The 21,104-nt window shown below is 37.8% G+C and overlaps 3 protein-coding genes across 5 annotated transcripts in view; all 3 read right to left on the bottom strand.

Annotated features, from left to right (window-relative positions):
• LOC127065284 (apolipoprotein D-like) lies at positions 1–3,750 on the bottom strand. 2 transcript variants are annotated; one of them, XM_050997398.1, is made up of 5 exons: positions 3,536–3,750; positions 1,161–1,273; positions 889–1,019; positions 612–791; positions 1–499 (listed from the first exon to the last, which is right to left on the bottom strand). In XM_050997398.1, the coding sequence occupies exons 2-5, from the start codon at positions 1,269–1,271 to the stop codon at positions 355–357; spliced, it is 567 nt and encodes a 188-aa protein (XP_050853355.1). In that variant the 5' UTR covers positions 1,272–1,273; positions 3,536–3,750; the 3' UTR covers positions 1–354. The 2 variants fall into 2 exon arrangements, with proteins under 2 accessions (XP_050853355.1, XP_050853354.1); XM_050997397.1 differs by lacking the exon at positions 3,536–3,750 and adding an exon at positions 1,608–1,767.
• Positions 3,751–4,673: 923 nt separating this feature from the next.
• Positions 4,674–8,080, bottom strand: LOC127065283 (apolipoprotein D-like). The gene is made up of 4 exons (XM_050997396.1): positions 6,488–8,080; positions 6,086–6,216; positions 5,771–6,014; positions 4,674–5,450 (listed from the first exon to the last, which is right to left on the bottom strand). The coding sequence occupies exons 1-4, from the start codon at positions 6,656–6,658 to the stop codon at positions 5,016–5,018; spliced, it is 981 nt and encodes a 326-aa protein (XP_050853353.1). The 5' UTR covers positions 6,659–8,080; the 3' UTR covers positions 4,674–5,015.
• A 137-nt stretch (positions 8,081–8,217) lies between these two features.
• Positions 8,218–21,104, bottom strand: part of LOC127065282 (transcription factor Ken) — a 34,008-nt gene continuing 21,121 nt past the window's right edge. The window contains exons 2-6 of one of the 2 annotated variants that reach the window (XM_050997395.1): positions 13,828–14,118; positions 13,573–13,745; positions 13,261–13,488; positions 12,866–13,157; positions 8,218–12,752 (exon numbers count right to left, since the gene is read on the bottom strand). In XM_050997395.1, coding sequence (XP_050853352.1) covers positions 12,294–12,752; positions 12,866–13,157; positions 13,261–13,488; positions 13,573–13,745; positions 13,828–14,115 — 1,440 coding nt within the window. In that variant the 5' untranslated portion in view covers positions 14,116–14,118 and the 3' untranslated portion in view covers positions 8,218–12,293. Of the gene's footprint in view, positions 12,756–12,865; positions 13,158–13,260; positions 13,489–13,572; positions 13,746–13,827; positions 14,119–21,104 lie in introns of both variants that reach the window. The other variant, XM_050997394.1, reaches the window with a different exon arrangement.

The following is a 21,104-nucleotide window of genomic DNA, read 5'->3' on the forward strand; positions in this document are numbered from 1 at the left end:
TAATTGGCAAATTTTTTATTTACAGATAACAATAAAAAAAGTCAACCATTGTAAACTTCTATTTCTCTAATCGGCCATAGTCGAAAGGGCTGAACAAATAGTCAATCAAACTGAACATCTACATTATAAGTGAATAAATATCTATTTTGTCGATCAAGTAGAAAATGGCCGGCAAATGTAATCCCTATTTTCCCGATCGAGATTTATATAAAATAAATAATAATACATATATTTGAAACTATATAAGGGGTTGCATGATCATAATCATTCGATAAAAATTTCTTGAATAATTTTTAACAGACATATATATATATAACAATTGCGAAATTCTTCGAATTAAATTTTCGAATTTTTTTAATAATTCGCTGGACAATTCTTCTGATCCGTCCGCATAAAATAAGCTCTACTTATTCTATTCCTATCGAGAACTTGATACGCTTTCTGCATGATAGCGAGAGACGGTGAAGATTCTCGTGCCAAGATCCAAATAATTTTAGCACTGCAAAGGAACGAATGTAATATTTTTACAGATATTTAAGAAATTCATTCATAAAGAACGAATAGTCGTACGGCATGTTTTTTCAACGTTAAATAAAAATAATAAAACTTACTTTAATATACCAAAACTTCTGCAACTCCAAACGACGGCATAATTGTCATAATCAGTTTCTAAGACCCAATAAGGAGCATCCCCTGTAAACGGAACGGATGGGAATGTAACGAGCAATTTCGATTCGTTCGGTGCACCCTCGGATCTTGCAATTCCTTCGATTGAAGTTGCGACACCGGTTCTACAAAAAAATCGAGAAAATCGAGACGTGTTTTATAAATGTTAATTCGTTGTACAATATGGTGTAATGATCGATAGATCGAAACCACCGTACTCACATGTAAGAAATTTGTCGATTTACTACTTTGACTGTGTTGTTACTGTTGAGCGTGTAATTAGCTTGTACACACTTTCCACCAAATTCGAATATTGCAAAATATTTTTCTATCTCGTACCATACTCCCATGTACTGTTAGATAATACGTGAAAAATATTATATATAGAATTAAAAATAATAAAATATTATTGCGACAATAATTAGTAATCGATTAGAAATATTAAAGTTTCGTCGAATAATTACGATTGGAATTATTGTCGAATGCAAACTCACCTTTCCCACATCAAAGTTCGTCATATATTCAACGTCTGGACAATTGCCGAGGGCAGGTATTTGGGCTGACGCCATACCCACCAAAAGAAGAATTAACGATAATGGTAACATGACTGTAACAGGAGAAGGGAGAAAAATTTTTTAAATTGATTAAAAACAGAAAACAAATAAAAAAGAGGATAACAAATTTTTAAGTTCGCCAAAACTTTGAATGGAAATTTTTTCTTTTTCTTTTTTTTTGAAATAACGCAAAAACTCTTATCGCATAAAACTGTTCGAGTTCGAAGAGAAGATTGAATTCTCTTCTAACCTTTGAATTTTCAACAATCAATTTTTCTTTTCAATTTAAACTTAAACATTTTTCAAAATTTTATTTTTTACAATGCCAGATTTTAAAAGAAAACATTTGATATCGTTCGACAACATAAGAAATCGATGTTTTCTTACCGATTGGATTATAATTTTTCAATAGTTGTAACGATCGATCTGTTCACGATCAAATCCGAATTGAAACTAAAGATATCTTTGATAATACCTCGCTTATTTATACATCAAAGTATCATTAGAGAGAATAAATGCGCAAGATCGCATAATACCGAGTATTGTAGGATTATTCTAGAATATTATCAACGCTGTTATAATGGATATCTTCGATAAAGTGTTTCATAAAAAGTAGGCTATATTTATAAGACACGTAATGATAACGACAGTAGTAACAACAATGATTAAAGTCGAATATCAACACATTATATTCATATGTAGATGATTCGTCCTGAAAAGAAAGATAAATAGATAAATAGTCATATGGAAAGAGTCATATTGGTTAAGAATATCTAATCGATATATCGACAATTATATATTCATTTATTCATACGATGAAATTATTCATTTAAAATTGACTGATACTAATGACACTAAACAAATTCGTTGGTCACGGTTTTAACTAAAACCTTATATCAAATATTATTATATAAACATTACTAGGTCATACATCTGTTCGATGAAAACCTAATCAACGTATAATATGGTTATAGGTCGATTATATTAGAAACGTTCTCCATCCGGCATGTATTTCCATTAATTAGAAGCAATCATCGCATAAACTGACAGGTGAATTTACAAGTGTGTGTTTTTACAAATATTGTTCGTCAACATGTTGTAACACGAATTGATATGATGTTAAGAAATTTCAACGACATAAATGTTATATGTCGTAAATACGACCGATATTACGTGCTTATTACCGACAATTAAAAATAATAACATTGTGTTACGCAAGGTGCAATACACTTTTTATCGATTGTCATGCCATAACAGCATGTTTTATGTACAATGTTATATATGTATATATAAATTTTAGAAAAATGGCTATATTCGAAGTATCGATAAATTTTATGAGAATTATTTTAAAAAACGACGATTTTTCTTTCGAGCTTGATTCGTCATAAAAACTAATTCGTCTCGTATTAAAAATAATAAAAAGAAAATAAACAAGTAGTATTTAAGAAATTATCTCGAAAGCGTTAAAATCAACGTGTAATTTCCTGAAAATACGTTTTATTTATTATCCTTTAACAGCAAGATTTGAATTGCGTAGATCATCACTGTCATGAAAAATTTTTATCAATCAAACACCGGGAACGCGAGGAACCTTCGTAACAAACAAACAATAGCAAATAAAATTATCTTTAGTGATGTAACAACGAACGTTCACGGAAATTTGAAAAGAAATCTTGTAGCGATACTAAATTAATAAATCTTTGGCATGTTTTTTAAATAATCCAATTAGTTTTCTAAGTACAAATAATAAATAAAAATATGTAGTACTCGTAAAAATCGAACATCTTGTTAAATATAATAATAGTTTTGACCTTTACAAAAAAGGAATATATATATATACTTATGCTAATTTTCCAAAATATGTATGTACATATGAAATCGTTTCGTGACCATACGATATTCTTCCGTTCGACGCGTGTTTACGTAGCTGTAAAAATGGCTTATTGATTGAAAAGAAAAAAAGACTGCACGCGTATACACACACGCTCAATGTACAAAAAAGATATTATTCATCGTTCAGATCAACATTATTCGCATAATTACGTTATATATATATATATATATATATATGAAATGAATAATAAGTCACGTTAGAAAAACTAGAATTAACAAAATCGATAGTATCTCTTATTAGGAAGAAATATATATTAAAATTATTGTTGGTGTATTATTTATGAGAAGTATTTCATAAAAATGAACGTCGAAACGTGTTAGAGAGAGAGAGAGATAGATAAAGAGAGAGAGAGAGAGAGAGAAAGAAAGAGAGAAAGAGGGGGGAGAGAAAAAGAGATAGAAAGAGAGACGAACGAACTCACCTAGTGACCTTGACTTTAAGAGTTATCCAAAGAGGGAGAAAGAGGCAAGAGAGAGAGAAAGATAGAGAGAAAGAGTAAGACAGTAGTGGAAGGAGATGGAAGACACCGGTTGAATAACAATAAGATAGGGAACGTCGTTGACCCAGGCAGGGATTTTCGTGCACACAAGAAAATGATACTTCCGATGCGATGAAGCGTTCCACAATGACTGGTCTTCCTGCTCTTCTTCGTCGCCAGACGCAGTGGATGCGTACGAAAGAGTACTATCAGTTAGTGGGTCAGTAACGGTATATGTATATGTAAGTACGTTGTTCGAGGTTTCAAGAATGCTAGTCTCGGACAAACATCTTCGATCCCATTGAATTTCTTCATAGAAAGAAATAATAAGAGAGAGAGAGGGGGGGGGGGGGGAAAGAGAAAGAGATTAAAAGATCACTAACCTCTCGGGTCATTGACCCAAGTATTCGTCTCCTATACTCACGCGCTGCGTCTCATTATGTAAGTTGACCTTCGAATCTTACCTTCGCCTACTTTTGGTTATGTCTTTTGAAAAATTTCGTTTGGAAAGTTTCGATTAAATTTGTTTTATCCTATTAGAAACGATAGAAGTTTATCGTGTCTGAGATGTATTTTTCTCAGAGATATATAACTGATACGAATGATTAGATTGGATCTATGTAAGTAGAAGGAGTTTCTAAATAAGGCTTTCTAGTTTCTCGGACACTACAATTTATGTCTATCATATAAGTTATGAAGCAATCAAATGTACTTTGAATACTAAATATAAGACGATTCAAAAAGAAACTGATGTATTTGGAGAGAACATGCTTTCTTATATAGAATCTTTTTGGATTAAATCTTTGCAATGGAATTGTATCGTTATTACGGTGATTAAATGTTCTCATAAAATCTAATTATTAAATAATAAAAATTTTTAAACGCTTCATTTGAATAACTTTATATAATTGTCAAGTGTTATCGGATTAGAAAAGAAGTAAGACTCTCCAATGAGAATCCCCATACGTATTTTCTAAAATGTTCTAGATATTCCTAATCATCTTACGTGTAATTAATAAGAAAAGTTGTTATTTGTATGAAGGATTGCAGAAAAGAATATAGACAATCTCTACATAGTGGATTTTCGAGAAAACGTATTTTATGTAACAATTTATTCGACTTGGATCTTTTTTCTCTTTCTTTTTTTTTTCTTTACATTTGTAAACGGCCCTTAAGTTTTAATCTCCTAACTTTCGATTCTTATATAATAAATAACGAACGATTTTGACGATCGAGGCCAGACAGATATCTTTTTCTTTTTTTCTTTTTCTTCTTTTTTTTTTCTTTTCTCTTTTCTCCATAGAACAATCGTTACGAGCCTGATCAAAATGTTACAAATCGATCGCATATCGTAAAGCATAATTCATAACTCTGTCGTTTGCTTTCTTCGCGTATACGAGATTAATAAGATCGATAGAATTCTTTACGAACTCGTTTTCTTTGATTCTTTCGTGATTTCCGGAGTCTCCTCTTTCTTCTTTGATTTCTCGTCGATTTTTTTTAAATTTGGTTTCTTTTCCAAATTTTCTTCTTTCGTTGATTTTTCGGATAGTTTATCTTCACTGATTAAATCTGCCGCGACCTTGAGAATTCTTTCTGGCACGGTTTCTACCTTTTGTGGTATCTTCTCCTTCTCGATCGATTCTTCGACGTGTTCGACTGGTTTTTCTAAGTCCGATAATTGACCAGACACGTTTCGCACGTGCTCTTCCGTTGTCTCCTGTGTTTCCTGTGCCAGAGCAGCCTCTGCAGTATTATCCTCGGTAGCCGTAGAAGGTGCGAGATAAGCGCAATCCTCTTGATTCGTTTTTACGAAGAACGCTTTGGAAATTTTGTATTTGTCCAAAACGCCATAAGCCTAAAACAGATATATCGTTTGCATTTATTCGTTTATTCCTCTATTTTGATATTCACGAGCTTTTAAAACGAGTATCTAATTTTTAATAATAATTATAACTTGATATTTATAGTCGAAGAAGTTTTATTAGATCCTGATACGAAGTTATCGAGAAAAACTAATGCATTTTATGTAGTACATTAAGTACATTCGATAATTTAAAATAAGAGAAATTGATAAAAACTTTACGTATTTAAAACTCGCACGTATCATTTTGAAATAACTTTTTGAAAAAAGAAATATATTTGTGTATGTGTGTATATACACGTATAAAGTAGTACCTTTTGAAGTATCGATCCAGGTGCGATTCTCTCTCTGGTCATGACCCAAGCATTTTGGGCGTGAATCGGACCAATACCGGAACAGCTCCACAACACGGCATAGTTATCATAATCAGTTTCTAACACTGAATAATGTGTCTCTGGAGTTAGAGGTACTGCCGTATATTTCACGTGTAATTTTCCTTCCTCCGCTTTCGAAGCTGCCTTTTTGATTTCACCTTCCAATATTCTCTTGATTCCTGTACTGTATAATTAAATAATAATTATGTTTATTTCATCTCGGAACACTGAATTTCCGATGAATTATGCACTTACATTCTGTTCGTAACTTCGTTGCTTACACGTAACTTGCCATCAGGACTTTGCGTATAATTCGACATGACGCAACGCGAAACCACCTCAGCTAATTGGAAATACCTTTCCGCTTCGTACCAAACTCCCAAAAACTATAACAATACGATATACTCCTTAAGGTGATCTTAGGATATTTATTTATTTATTTTTTTTTAAGATGTTGAGTTTAAAGAACAAGTAGAACATATACATAATGTTTAGCATTGATTTTTAAATAATTCCTAGTCACATTGATAATTCTTCGAAAAACTATGGAACGCTTTACTTTCCTAAATCTTAATCCTTTAAATAGCCATTGATACCATTACACGTATCTTTTAAAAAAAATCAAATCTAGTTTTCCAAATAAATTGTTCAGCTTACTCTGTTCATGTCGAAGTTCGCCATTGGTACGTACTCCGGACACCAACCCAGACTTGGTATCTGGGCACTGGTCAATGCCAGAATTGTCGCGAGAGTCAAAACCACCTTGCCGTACATGTTGTTCTTGGTATCTGCCTTGAAATCCGTACGATGCTTCTTCTTTATATACATTAAGGAGGTAGAATGCAGGAGCGTTGACCGGGCGTCGATGCCCCCTCTTTACCCTTACCAACGTATTGACGTTCTTACGGTACTCTTCACGGACTTCGAGAAACTCTGGCTAGTCAACGAGACGAGAAAACCGAAGAGACGAGACTCGGTTATTGGTCAATGACGTCGGTACGAACCTCTTGCCAATAAATATCAGCTAGCTCGATGTCTGCACTCCCAACGAAAAACAAGAAACGCAAGCTCCATTATGCAATTCCTTAGACAACGGTACTTTTCGAGCTCACGCTCGGCACCACGACTCGATTTCATGAATTTCTATCTTCCAACGGTTCCAAGCCAATGTCCGTTTGATCGAGAGCAGAATCTCGAACCTCGTGCCCGATGGGTGGACTGTCCGGGCCATTGGCCAGGTTTATCGATAAGGAAGACTGGTCCCAAAGACGTGTCGGACATGTTTAAGAAGAAAGCTGATCGAACGGATTGATTAAGGAAAGTGATTTATTAAAATTCCATCCTGACTTGATCGATCAATTGACTCGTTATGACTATCCTGATTAAATAAGATGAGTAATCGATAAGAGTGAAATGCTATATGAATAACTGATTCGATATAAGAATTAGTTATTATACCAGTTTGAAGAAAATGAATTTTTCTACACTAGATGTTGATCTTACCATTACGATTATCAAGTACCAACAAAATAATCCTACGATTAAGCGTTGAACTTAATCGTTTAATAAATTCATCGTATTTTTAATAATTAATCGAGTCACGCCCCTGTAAATTATATCCTTTTAAATCCATCAATTTTTTCGAAGGATAAAAAAAAGGATCAAAATATTTTGCTTGACGATTTTAGTCAATAACAGGTTCAGGTGTTGATACTACCATGGGTCATTTATGCGATCGTTGAGCGGAGAAAGCGTGCCTATATCGAATCGGACGTCGTTTTAACGCATAAGCCCGAAGGTATGACACGGCACGCGATGCAGAATGCAGAATTATAGCGCGAAGCGTGCTTCAAGGAGGCGTTATTCTTCCTGTAACCATTCACGAAGCCGGTTTGAACAACCTCGACCTTACATGCTCGTTGGATATTTACGTTCACGAAGGAAACTGGTAGGTGGCAGGAGCGTGACCGATCTTGAGGGGAACCTACAAAACGAGAAAACCTGCGTCTTATTTATCGTCCCGTAATTATGCAATCGACACAGCTACCAACGGAATGCTTCGGAACGCCTTTACGTATGTTGCCCAGCTGGAACGTAGCCCAACCGATAACGGGTTTCGTGTGTTTTCTTTTTCTTCAAAAGTCAAGACTCTTTGAACCGTTAGTTTAACACGTTGTCCCTCGGCTCCCTCCCTTTCATCCAATTATCTTTCACTACGTTTGGAATTTGTATTCTGAGAGCGTCGTCTTGCATAAATAAAAAATAAAGAAAAATAAAGAAAAAAGAAAGAAAACAAATTTTCATAAAATTTGTAATGAGAATATCAGGGATATCGGTGTAAAGGGGTCGTCGAGAAAGTACAATACTAAAGAAAAACAAAAAACGTATTCTTTTCGCTCGCTTCTGTTTTATCTTTTCATTTTTACATATTTTTCCCCTTTCGGAATTAATTTATCTCATCGTAAAGACTATGAACACTAAGAAAGCACGCAGAGGACGCTCGCCGCTCGGAAAATGCTTAACAGCTATGAAACTTCGCCCAGATTTACCCGTGAGAGACGTCAAAGGTACTGATCTTTCTCTTGTTTTGATCCTTCTAGGACGGATTCGGTCGATACAATACAAACAATAACAATAACAAGATCTTTTAGAACGTACGATATTTCTCGGAACTCGCGATAAAGAAAATGTCGAGATTATTGTTTACTTGGAACATGTTTACATTTAAAAGGAAACTTAATGATTCATCGAAGGAGAGAGACTACTTTGAAAGGAGATATTGTATAATAACAATACATTCGTTGCCTCTTAGGGGATATCTGAGCACCCAGCTTCGTGGGTATACGTGTATAATACATACACAAAATAAGCATAATTAATTAAACGTTAAAATAATCTTTATTGCGTAACCCTAGTCCGTCTACGGCTCGAAAATCTGGGAAAAATTTAAGGATGGGTTTAAGGATGGGTAGGTTCGTGGGATAGAGGGAGAGGGTGACATAGGCTAGCTGCTTATAATATTCAAGGCGACTCTAGGGATACGAACATCTTTCTTTCTCTCTCTCTCTCTCTCTCTCCCTCTCTCTCTTTCTTTCTATCATACATTTTTCGTTTCAAATGACACGCTTCGTGTCCCGAGCAGTCGCACGCTACAGAATAATTATATCTTTATTCTTATTATCATTTAGTATCACATTGCGTTCATTCGCTTTTTGTGCTGGCCATTCGCGTACTCTGGCTGATTCAATGGGAGCTCATGCACCACCCCTCTAATCTCCATCTAATATTTCGTTTCTCTATCGTCCCGTTCCACTCCTCGTTGTATCGATGAATCTACAAACATAGTACGAATAACGAGAAAGCGACGAAGAGAAAACGAAACAGGCCAAATTTTCTTTCATTTTCTTTCCACACCTCGAGTGATCTCGGTTAGCAGGACAAAGAGAAACTAGGATTACGGACTAGTGTGTTCCCAACGTCTCCTTTTTTTCTATCCTTTTCGTTATTTGCGTGTGTGTCTATGTGTTTGTGTCTATGTCTGTGTCTCCGTTTCTTTTTTTTTTTTTAATTCAATTTAACATTCATCATGGATATTTATTAAAGTTATCATGTAGTCATTGAAATCTTATTTAAATTTAATTCATTCCTAGAGATCATTTTATTAATGATTATTCGTGCCTGATGTATCTTTTCTTTTTCTCTTTCTTTATTTATGTATTTTACTGAATTTTTTTTCCATAAAATTTCTTGATTCCAACATTGTTCCGTGTCGTCGTTTTCGTCATAGATATATCGATAATTTTGTATATAGTTTACGATTCTATCTTTGGCGTTTATATATATGAAGTTGTCCTTAAAATTTTGTATTTCCGACGACGAAGACGATCGAAGAGTTTGCATCTATATATATATATATATATATATATATATATATATATATATATATATCGATGTTTCCCTTGTCATTTGTTTAAAAAAGGAAGTCCTTCGTTGCTCTTCGTCAGGCGAGAAAAAGAAAGAGAAAGAGAGAAAGAAAGAGAGAAAGAGAGAGAGAGAGAGAGAGAGAGAGAGAGAAAGAGAGAGGAAGAAAGAGAGAAAAAGAAAGAAAGAGCAAGTAGGTACATAATCCCTTGCTTTATTACCGATGATCACCGAGGTGGTTGTCGGGGGAGGTCCGAAGAGAGGTCGGAAGGCCTTTTTTCAAGGCACCTTAGGTTATGGAAATAGATTTGCTTAGAGGGATAAGAAAGAACATTATGACGTCCTGCGTCAACGAAGAAAAGGAGAAGAAGAAAAGGAAGTAGAAGATGGAAAAGAAGAAGAAGAAAAAGAAAAAGAGGAGGAAAAGGATGAGGAAAAAAAGGTGTAAGAGAACTAATAAAGACGAAAAAAGAAGCTACTACTTACAACGACAAGAACTAGACGTAATAACGAAAAGTTATTGATTTAATCCGAGTGATAATTAGAATCTTCTCTAATGTTGAATTAAGAATTCATCATTATCATTATCATCATCATCATTATCATCATCATCATTATCATCATCATCATCATCATCATCATCATCATCATCATCATCATCATCATCATTGTCGCGATCATAACCGTAATTATCATGATCATCGCTATATCGACTCTTTCCATTTTAATATTTCCTCATTCTAAAAGCGAGCTCGTGTAATTCGTCTTGATTGAATTTTTTTATACGCGTAACTTGTCTTAAGCCTATGAACACATGAAATCACTGCCCGATCGACCGATTTGGACCCATCTGACGCAAGGCACTCCAATCGCTTGAGATATAACGACGATCGTTACTCGAGATAACAGAGAGGAAGAGACTGGCATTCGATAGAAGGAAGATTCGGAGGGGTTCTTCGAAAATGAGAATACGGAGAGGGGACAAGGACGTTCTGATATTGGAAGACGTAAATAGAGCGTACTCTTCTTATTTTCTTTCATTCTTTCTTTTTACTATTTGTTTTTGTTTCGTTCTTTCGTTTATGTTTTCGTTTACGTTTTCGTTTTTGTTTTCGTATTCGGTTTCTTTTCTCTTATCCATCTCTCCCTCTCTATTTATTTATATCTTTTATCTATTCAGCGATCGTCGGAAATCTCATGATGCGACGCTCGAACATTTTCCGGTTCGGTTTCACTACGAGCTAGTTTGTTCTGAGGCGATTGCCGGGCAGGATATACCTAATATCTACCTAAGACAGAAATCGGTGGAAAGTCGGTTGGTCCCTTTACAAAATGTAAAATAAATAATGATAGTCCGTTAACGTACGGCCTCTTTCTTCCTATTTAACATTATGTACAAAAAAAAAACCACGTGAGAGGAGAGATTTTTGCGTTGCGATCGTTTCTGAGCGCCGAGCTAGATGAGAGATAAACGTCTCTCATACTGACTGTCGCACGCTTTAAACCGATTTATTAATATATTTTTTTTCCTTTTGTTTATTATTATCATTATTATCATTATTACTATCATTACTATTACTATCATTATTATTATTTTTATTATTATTATTGTTATTATTATTATTATTATTATTATCATTGTTATCATTATTTGTTTTTTTGTGTCCTCCCTTTAATTCAAGATCTCCATCGATCGAAAACGCACCGTCAACATTTTTATTTTCTTTATCCTTTTTTACGTACGTGCTACGAGATCGCATCTTTCCGATCGCTGCTTTCTCCGATCCTTCCTGCGAATTTCTTTTTATTTAGCTTTCTCTTTTTCATTTTTCTATTCGGCAATTTACGCTTAAATTCGCGAGCCGATATATCTCGAAAAACGAAGTTACCAATTAACCCTTATCGATAAGACACAGTATCAATGGTTATCACTTCCTCGTCCTTGAATCTTCTCAATATGAAGAAAGATCCACGAAAACGAGGACCCTGTTATCTTTATTTTATATTATTTTTCTTTTCCTTTTCTTTTTCGCTATTCGTCATAAAGGCTCTTCCAGTGCTTCGTGCCGTGTCCTCGCGAGAATCGGCCTATAAAAGTGTCGAAAAAATATTTAATTTATTATCGCGGAGGAACGTTTAGCTCGCGAAGGGACGGCACACTTGGATGATTAATCGCGTCTACTTAACTTTGTATTAGGTATCAGAGATCACAACTGGTTATGCTGAGAGATACCAATCAGTTATCGATAATCACGCGTTAATCGAAGATTCGATCGAATCTAAAAGTTCCAGATCAAAGAGATCCTTTTTCCCCGATATCAAAGTGGAAAGTTGTAATCGTCTGATAAAAAAAGACGTACTTATGTATTACTTCGATATCTTGGACGAAACATCGTAGGTGTATCTCGACACCTGATCTGGAGAATGAAAGCGACATTCGACTCGAGGAAAATCGAGATAAAATATCAACGAAAGAAACGGAGTTCGATCGGTATACCCGAGATCGTTCACTTTCTTAGCACCGGATAGCCTTTTATTGTCGCTAATCGTGCAGGTTTTTACTAAGCAGCAAATTATTATGCGGCCCTGACAGATGCCTTATGAGTTCTTGCAAACTGTCGAAATTGAGGGAACAGAAACAACACGTAAACGTATTGTCCGGTGCAGCTATCACACCTCTGTGAACGGAACAGAGATGTTTCAGCAGGTGAGCTTTCTGTTTGAACATGGCGACGCAGAGTCGACAGGCAAATGGTTTCTCGCCGGTGTGTACTCGAAGATGCGTCTTCAGGTTCCAGGACATGCCGAATTGTTTGCCACAATAGGTACATCGGTATTCTCGGACGGGTGTCGACTTTGGTGGATCCTCCGTTGGAGGTGGTGGAGGTGCTCGAGCGGGTGGTAGGGTCCAAGCACCCCAAGGTGGTTCTAGGCCAGCAGCCGAAGCTGGATCGGCGCTTGGTGGCCGATGCGATGCTCCTGGTGGCGTTATTGACCGGTCCTGCTAAAAATGAGAATTTCGAAATAACAATTTTTCTTCTTGTTTCTCGTTTCTTCGATAGAATTAAAGAGATATCATTAAAAATTAAGATAACAGCAGGATAAAAAGCTCACTAGATACGGTGGCGCGGATAGACTCAACGGATGAGGCGCTTGTAACCTCCTGGGTGTCTCGAAGCTCGGATTGAACGGTACGAAAGCTGGATTCTGTGCTGGTGCGTTGTGAAAACCTGGCCTACGTTTTCGATGAGGCGTCACGACGTACGCCTCAGCCGGTGGGATCGGTAATTCTTCGGGTTTTCGTTTGCCATGCTCCAAACCTAACGCCAATCGCGCCGCCATTTGTCTTGTCCTCTCTTCGGCTTCGTCCAAGGACTCTCGCCTCTCGAGTAATTGCTTCTCTGGTCTAGACGTATCGTTAAAAAGTTTTTATTAATCTTCTTTACGGTTTCATCGTTTTTTTGTTTTCCCTCTTTAACGTACTTCTTACATAGGACAAGAAAATTTACCTATGTACTATGTCGTGAGAACTTTCACTCATCGTAGACGCTCCGGAATTTAAACTGAGGTTCACAGGATCCGAACTATCCCTTCTTCTTGGCGGTTCTATGCTACCTTCTCTTGTTTCCGCGAGCAAACCTTCACCTTCGACACCTTCCACGTCTACTTCCGGCTCCTCTTCGCAATCCTCGGTCTTAATTAGTACCGAACAACAATCAGCAGGATTACTCGTTTGTCTGAAACGTAGAAACGTTTAGATAATTTCCCGAAACGATTTCTATCATGATCGTTATCCATCGACATCGATAAAGTTAACTCACCTGCTGTCGTATTTGGATTCGTAACTAGAACTTTCTTGATCCTCGGAAGGTTGAGGAGTGGGTATCCTTTCAGGATCAGAATTACTAGAGGTCTGTGCTAGGTTGGGCTCGAAAAGTTCCGAGTTGATTTGAAGTAGTTCGAAGAGTTCTCTCAATGGTATAAGCTCTGTCGACTGTAATGGGTCATACGTTTTTGTTAAATAAACCTGTTCGGATAGAGAAACGGTTTAAGAGAAAAGAAGAAACATTTTTTACGGGTATAAGAGCCTCTCCGTTGTAGATAAACTCGAGAAGATGATTGAGCTGGGCCTTCCTGACCCCAGAGAAATGGACCACGTGGTCCAAGGCGGGATTTCGTAAAAGATTAGCCAAAAGGGGACTAGCTGCCGCCAAAACGACACGATGGGCCCTGACGACGGAACCGTCGTCGCATGCCAGTGTCACATCTACATGACGGTCTCCATTGTACCAGGCCCCGACCTCTGCGGCCAAGGTCGCTGGGTGCTTTCCATAATGGAGCGTTAGGAGACCGTCAGTATACATCGTCTGTAAAAAAACAAATAAAATCTTGTACTACCATCTTTGGTTAATCGTGATTGGAAATTACCGGGTAGCTTGTATTGCCCGTACGATAACTTGGCGCAACATTCGTTAGAGATTATGAGAAACATTACAGTTAGATGGTCGCTTATCCATAGATAGATGGCAATAAAAATTTGTCTGGTATTCATGATAGCGCAATTAATGCGACACAAACTAACCAAATGATTAATAAACCTGCCTGTTTATCGTTGGAAATCCCACTCTCGCTAAACTTCCTGTTTGGATCGAAAAGTCTAACGAAGCAAAATTATCGCTTCTTTTAATCGATCTATCAATGAAAGATAAACGATAATTGCATTTAATTCACAGTATTTTCTAATTACGAACGCATACGATAATCGATTTGATCTATCAAAGACCGAATGCAAATATGTATTTCATCAAAAATCATCCGAGAAAAGTAAGAAACGAGGGTGAACATCTTGCTCGTCATCGGCGATCTTTCGCAAAGGAAATATTTGCAATTCCGATGGATTTTCCTTGGATTCTCAAAAGAATCAAGTGTCATCCTTACGAAGAAAGTTGATTTACACACAAACCATAGTATCCCCCACCCTGCTTCCCTCCTTCTCCTTCTCTTCCCCTCTTCTCTTCTCTTGAATCCAAAACGGTAGACTTTTCTACCATGCAAGGACATTAGTTGCAACCTCGTTTACGATGATTCAAGATGACTGAGAGAAAAAAGGAAAGAAAGGAAGATTCGAGATAAGAAAGACACGGTACGACACGGCGACATTGCATAGCCGTTCGCATACGTAATGTCTCGACAGGCCGTTACTAAGAAAATCGCTGAATAAGGAAATCGTTCCTCGCTCAGTGCTGCTGTTTGACTCGTTGCCTGCTTGCTAGTGCTTGCTCCGTTGTAGGCTAGCGCAGCCCGAAGTTCAGGGTCAATCGCTGCCCGACCGGCTGGATTACGAACGTGCGCAAGCGCTCGCGCGCGCGTGTGCTCCGGAGAGTGAGAGAATAAGAAAGGAAGAAAAGGAGAAAGAGAGAGAGAGAGAGAGAGAGAGAGAGAGAGAGAGTCTTTACGTTTACGTTCTTCTTTCTTCTTCTATTTGGGCCTTGAAGACTCGCCGGGCGGGGTCTCGTGCCGTATCGCTCGTTGGTAGGGATTACGGAGACCTGTGATTATATTAGAGTGGGGAGGGCCAGATAGCGATGAAGCTGAGGAGTGGGGAAAATGGAAGAGTCAACTTAGCAGCTCACCACTTTTACCGGCCAAGGTGCTTCTCTGCAGGTGCTGCTACCCTGCGGTGCTACTTCGTTCGATCGATACAACCAGTTCTTTCTATCTCTGTTAGTTTCTATCCCGGTTTCTCTTTCATTCTCTCTTTCTCTCTCTCTCTCTCTCTCTGTATTTCGATCTTTCTTTCTTCTTCTCTCCATGTATCTGACTCTAGTTATAGATCTAGAATCTCGTTTTAATCGTGCTACATAGTCCACCACTGTGTCGGTAACGATCGATCGAGCAAGTCTTTTATCCTGGAATCTCTACCTTGACGATCAATGGCAAGTACTCATAATGCGGGAAATATGAATGATTTTATGTCTTTTTTTTTTCTAATTATGTAATCTCTATTCTCTCACTCTTTATTTTTTATTTATTCGCTTTTCTTTTTTATTTTGTCCGTGTAAATTAAAGTTTTACTTACTGTTTTTTTCATGAAAACGGGAACTTATTTATATATTACGATTGTTTTGTTCGAAATTAACATCGTTTATCATTATTCAATTTATTCTTTTTTACATTGTTTGAACAACAAAGATTAATTATTTAAAACGATAATGAAATTTGGAAAGCATTCATATTGCGATAGGTATGTTAAAAGGAGACACCAAGACCGGTTCGACGAACAACGAAAGCGAAAACGCACGACAATGAAGAGGTTCGTGAGGTCAGAGAAGAGGAGATAAGTAAAGAGGAGAAAGTAGTCGACATGAATTCGTGAATCCCCTCGACTCAAATTTACCGTGGCTGTTTATGGCTATAAGAGTTTATCACATTTTCGTCATTTATCGTTTGCGTTAATTTTCTTTTTATTCGAACGATATCCATAACTAACGCGTTTAAAGATTAATGAAAGAGAAAAGGAGAAAGAGAAAATGATCTCATCAATGAAATTTATTATTAATGAAGAACAACGATCACGCGTTGTAACTTCTCTTCTTTCATCGCTTTGTTTGTAATTCGAGATATACGAAATTATTCAACACACACATACACCCACCCACACGCATATGTTACAATTTAGAAATAATTATAACGAGAGAAGGTGTTAAGTATATAAAAATAAAGCAAAAGAAAAAATGGAATTCGATCGAATAAAAAACATTAAAATAAACAAGTTGATATAAAACTTTTAAATTGGTAGAAAAATGAGGTCGCTAAAAACGCAATGTAAACATTACAAAGTCCATTCAAATGATTGATCAGAGTCCACTGTGTTGATTGTTAAAGGAGAGAAAGAGAAAGAGGATTGTACATACGTACACTGACGCGCACACGTTTATGTGCGCAATGTGATGCGTACCGTGTATAGGCGAGCATTATAATCTCCTATTCGGATGGCGGACGTTACGATCTACCATTGAATCGAACAATAGCGAAACTGGGTTACGCAAATGTCGAGGCTGAAAATTAAAGTGCGAGACATACAAGGGCGGAAAGGTTCTGGCGAGGGAAATAGGAGGGGAGGGAGAGCGTCCGGAGATGCAACATACGTTGTTATAAAGTGAAAAAAAAAAGGATATTTCAAAGTTCCGATGCATCGTCGGTGAAAATCCAATTGTCCATTCTTCCCCTACTACTCCTCCCCTATTTCCTCTTTCACATTCTCTCGTCGATTTCTTCGAAAAGGGAAAACTCGTTCGATCGAGGCCGTTATATCATCGCATTTTATCCTTAATCGTACGATAAATTTCAACTAATCTAATTCTATAAGTAATACGATTTTAATTCATAGTTAAGTACACTTCCTACCACTTTTTATTAAGATATTTTCTAAAGTAACACTAGATTTTTATTTGATCTACGAACGCGTGTACCCGGTTGAAAAAATTATTCTCATAAATATTCGACGAATGAAGGGAGCGAGGGTGGGAAGAAAGTAGATATTACTCTTCGAAAGATAAGCATTCATCCTCTTAATTACAGGACGCTAACGAGTGTAATCAAATCAAATTAAAAACGAATCATCGATTAAATGATTTTACCGAGGAATGGAATAAGTCTCGAAAAATGAATTTTCGACGATATTTCTCGATCGAGTCGTTCGAACGGATAGTAGTTTCGACGGGAATGGTCCAATTTTTGTTTACAATCGACTGTCGAAAATGACAGGAGTAGGTTTGCGAGTTCGTCGTGAAAGAGAACACAAATCGTGACGGTACTGATTAAGGCGAGGCGGTTCGAGTGTGCGCACGAGCGCGAACCAGCCGCGGATTGAGCAACGATGGAGAGACTGAGGGAAAGAGAGAGGCCCAGAAAAAGAGAGAGAGAGAAAGAGAGAGAAAGAGAGAGAGAGAGAGAGAGAGAAAGAGAAAAAGAAAGAGAGAACTCGTTACCGGGGCTGGTAATGGGGCCCGGCCGTTTCCGCTCCATTTTTTGTGGGCCCAATTACGTTTTGCCAGTCCGAATAGGCGCGCGTTTCGCGGTCTCTCTTCATCGAGCGAGATCGCTCCTACTTCCTTCTCCTCTTTTCCTTCTCCTCCTCCCCTTTCACCTCCCCATCCTCCTCCATCGCTAGAAGAGCGTCGTACGAATACGTTTCGTGATTCGATCCTTGCCTTACCGCAAGCAAAAGACTCCTCCGACCGAAGAAGAAAAAAATTGAGCCTTCGACCGCGAAAGAAGGAAGATCAGCTCGCTTCGTCACAGTCTATCGACGATGAAAGCGTCATTTATCATGGTCCATGCCAAGCTGTTGGTCTCAAATGATTTTCGAACATTGAAACGTCTTGTCCTTCTTCGAAAATCGATAAAGAAAGATTTCGAAGTATGTTTGGTTGATCATGGAATTCCATGTCACGAGATGTATCTTATAGCGAGATCATAAAAACATGGCGATTCGATTGGTACATTCGATAGATACGAACCTTTGTATGTATCTTTGTACCTTTGTATGCATGTATGTATAGTAAGCCGAAAAGAAGCGCAGATTTCGTTCACTTTCGAGTCGTTCTCGAGTTTCTTTGCGGAAACGAAAAAGCGTACTGCTTAACCGAGGGGCACACAGGGTTGTGACACCACGTGAAACCAGTGACTCACACCTTTCCTTGATTTCGAATCACCATTTTCCACCTGGTCTCTCACGCTCTCCCTTTCGCGACCGCTCCGTCGACTGTGACGTACTCTCACTCTCTCTCTCTCTCTCTCTCTCTCTCTCTCTCTCTCTCTCCTTCTCTCTCTCTCTCTCGTCTCTTTCTCTTTCTCCTTCTTTTCTGTTTTCTTTCTCTTCTCGCTTCTTCCTCCTCCACTTTTTTTTTGTTGTTTCAAAATCTCTCTTCCCTCTCGCGAGTCGTAGAAATAAATTGAGATCCTTTCGAACGGAAGGATAACGCCAAATCCGTCGAAACGAATCTAATCGCTATAGTTATGAAAGAAATAATGCACGGTTACCGTCGCTCGTGCGCCAGCGCGTTCGCGATTGTGCAAAGAGGAAGCGGAATCCGTTTACGATCGGCCCACGATTTATCTTTTCGTTCTAATGTCTTTTATACTCTCGTATAGTCGTACTTACAATTGAAATAAATAGTGTATAAATTGCGTACTACGTGTGAAAAACGTCGCGACGTAAGTCGGCATTCCTTCGTAGAATTTCATTTGCATACGTTTGCCTATCTTCGTTTGATTTCATTTACTCATTTGTACGACGGTATTAACACGTCCTAGAGACGCATGCTAATATATACAACTGTTCGTTTTTATATGAGAAATGTCAAAGTTTTTTCAGCTTAATCGTTATTAAAGGGCATCGTGCGCAGTAAGTATTACTTCAAAGGTAAGAGATAGACGAAATTATATGCGACCTCGATGTGTTTTTCAATCGGTTTACGAAGAAACGAGAAATTTCGAAGAAAACGTCTTACGAGATCAACGAACCGAGCGAAACTATTTTTGCTTTTTTTTTCACATCCGATCGGTTCTCAATGGTTCGAAAGATCGTAGATATATGAAAGCTCTCGTTACGAGGTAACGCGCGAAAGGTTACAAGGTGATATATATATATATATATATATATATATATATATATATCTTTTTCTCTCTTTCTCGAAATGTTGTCATTCGTAATTCTAACATTAAGCCCGTGATCCAGATTAAAACCGCTCAAATAATAATATTTACCAATGCGCGGAGAACTCGTTTGGACAGGACACTAATTTGCATAGGAGCGTTTCTAGAATAGTGCCAAGTACACTGAAAAGATACGTGCGTTCTTTCATCGGCTTGGTAAGTCGCGTTCACTCTTCTCTAATTCTCTCTCTCTCTCTCTCTCTATTTCTATAGACATTCATATAATACAATATACATATATAAATAGAAAAATACATCGATAGAGACATATATGCACATTGCACGTGCACATATATAGTACATACCGTCGTCGTCGTTGTCGTCTTTTATCGACAGTTTTACGTAAGGCCTTCGAGAAATCGTAACATAATCCGGCCGCATAGTTGTCCTGAAAACCGCGCGCGGGAGATATGAAAATTCGAACGTCATGGTGTCGCGTTACCCGCTCGCGGACGAGGCCTCGTCCGGCTTCTATCGTTGATTCGTTTCGACGAACGCACCCGCGATAAGACGACAAATCTGTGCCAGTATTGCGTGCCTTTCTCTCTCTCTCTCTCTCTCTCTCTCTCTTTCTCTCTCGTTCTTTCTACAGAGGGACGCGGGTGAAAGAAAAAGAAAAGCTTCTAGCCGAGAAGAAAAGGAAAAAAGGAAAGAAAATTATGGCGCAGGGGATACGTCATGACTAGAGTTATACGCATACACATATATACGTACTTACGTATATACATACATATGTACGTACTCTTGGCGAGCGATTAAATTCAACGACGACGTCGAGTCACCGGATACATTTCGTTCAAGGCCAGAAAGTAAAAAGCCTTTTCAGCCGTACTTACTTACGTACACACCACCTCGAGCTAGTCTCTCTTTCTCTCTCCTCTCTCTCTCTCTCCTCTCTCTCTCTTTCCTCTCTCTAACTGGTACGTTCGTGCACACATCCTCGCGACAGGTACGATCTACGTTCGTGGTGGAGAGGCTCGGTTCGTGCGCAAACGAATATGTTCTCTCTCTCTCTCTCTCTCTCTCTCTCTCTCTCTCTCTCTCTCTTGCGCACATTTGCGCTCTTTCCCTTTCCCGACCTCTTTCTCTCCCTCTCTATCCTTCTCTCTCTCTCTCTCTTTCTCTCTTTCAACTCGCCTATCCCCATCGGCCGCTCCACAAAGCGAGTCTGCGAAGCGACTAGTTACATGATCCATTCATTATATAAGATATAAGAACAATCGCCTCCTCTAATAGACGCTCCATCATCGCGAATCCGAAGGGCATGCTCGCGTATCGCGCATGCGCGATATTCTTCTTCGCACTCTCTTTCTCTCTCTTTTTCTTTTTTTCTCTTAACTATTATTGGATCTAGCACGTACATGTGGCTGAAAACGAATGACTTTCGACGGGCAAAAAAGAGCAAACTTTCGCAAGGACGTTACATCCTTTTTTACGAAATGTCATTGTTGCATTTAATTTTCCTTTTGTTCTTCTTAAGTATTTTAAAGATTTAAAGACGGAAAAATCTTGATTGCGTTGGATTATACCGATGTTGTTATTTCTCTCTCTCTCTCTCTTTATTTCTTTCTCTCTCCCCCTCTTTCTTATTGTCTCATCTAACAAACATAAACGTACGTGTACGTTGCGTACA

The sequence above is a fragment of the Vespula vulgaris genome, chromosome 7 (assembly GCF_905475345.1).
Source record: "Vespula vulgaris chromosome 7, iyVesVulg1.1, whole genome shotgun sequence".
Lineage (NCBI taxonomy): Eukaryota > Metazoa > Arthropoda > Insecta > Hymenoptera > Vespidae > Vespula > Vespula vulgaris.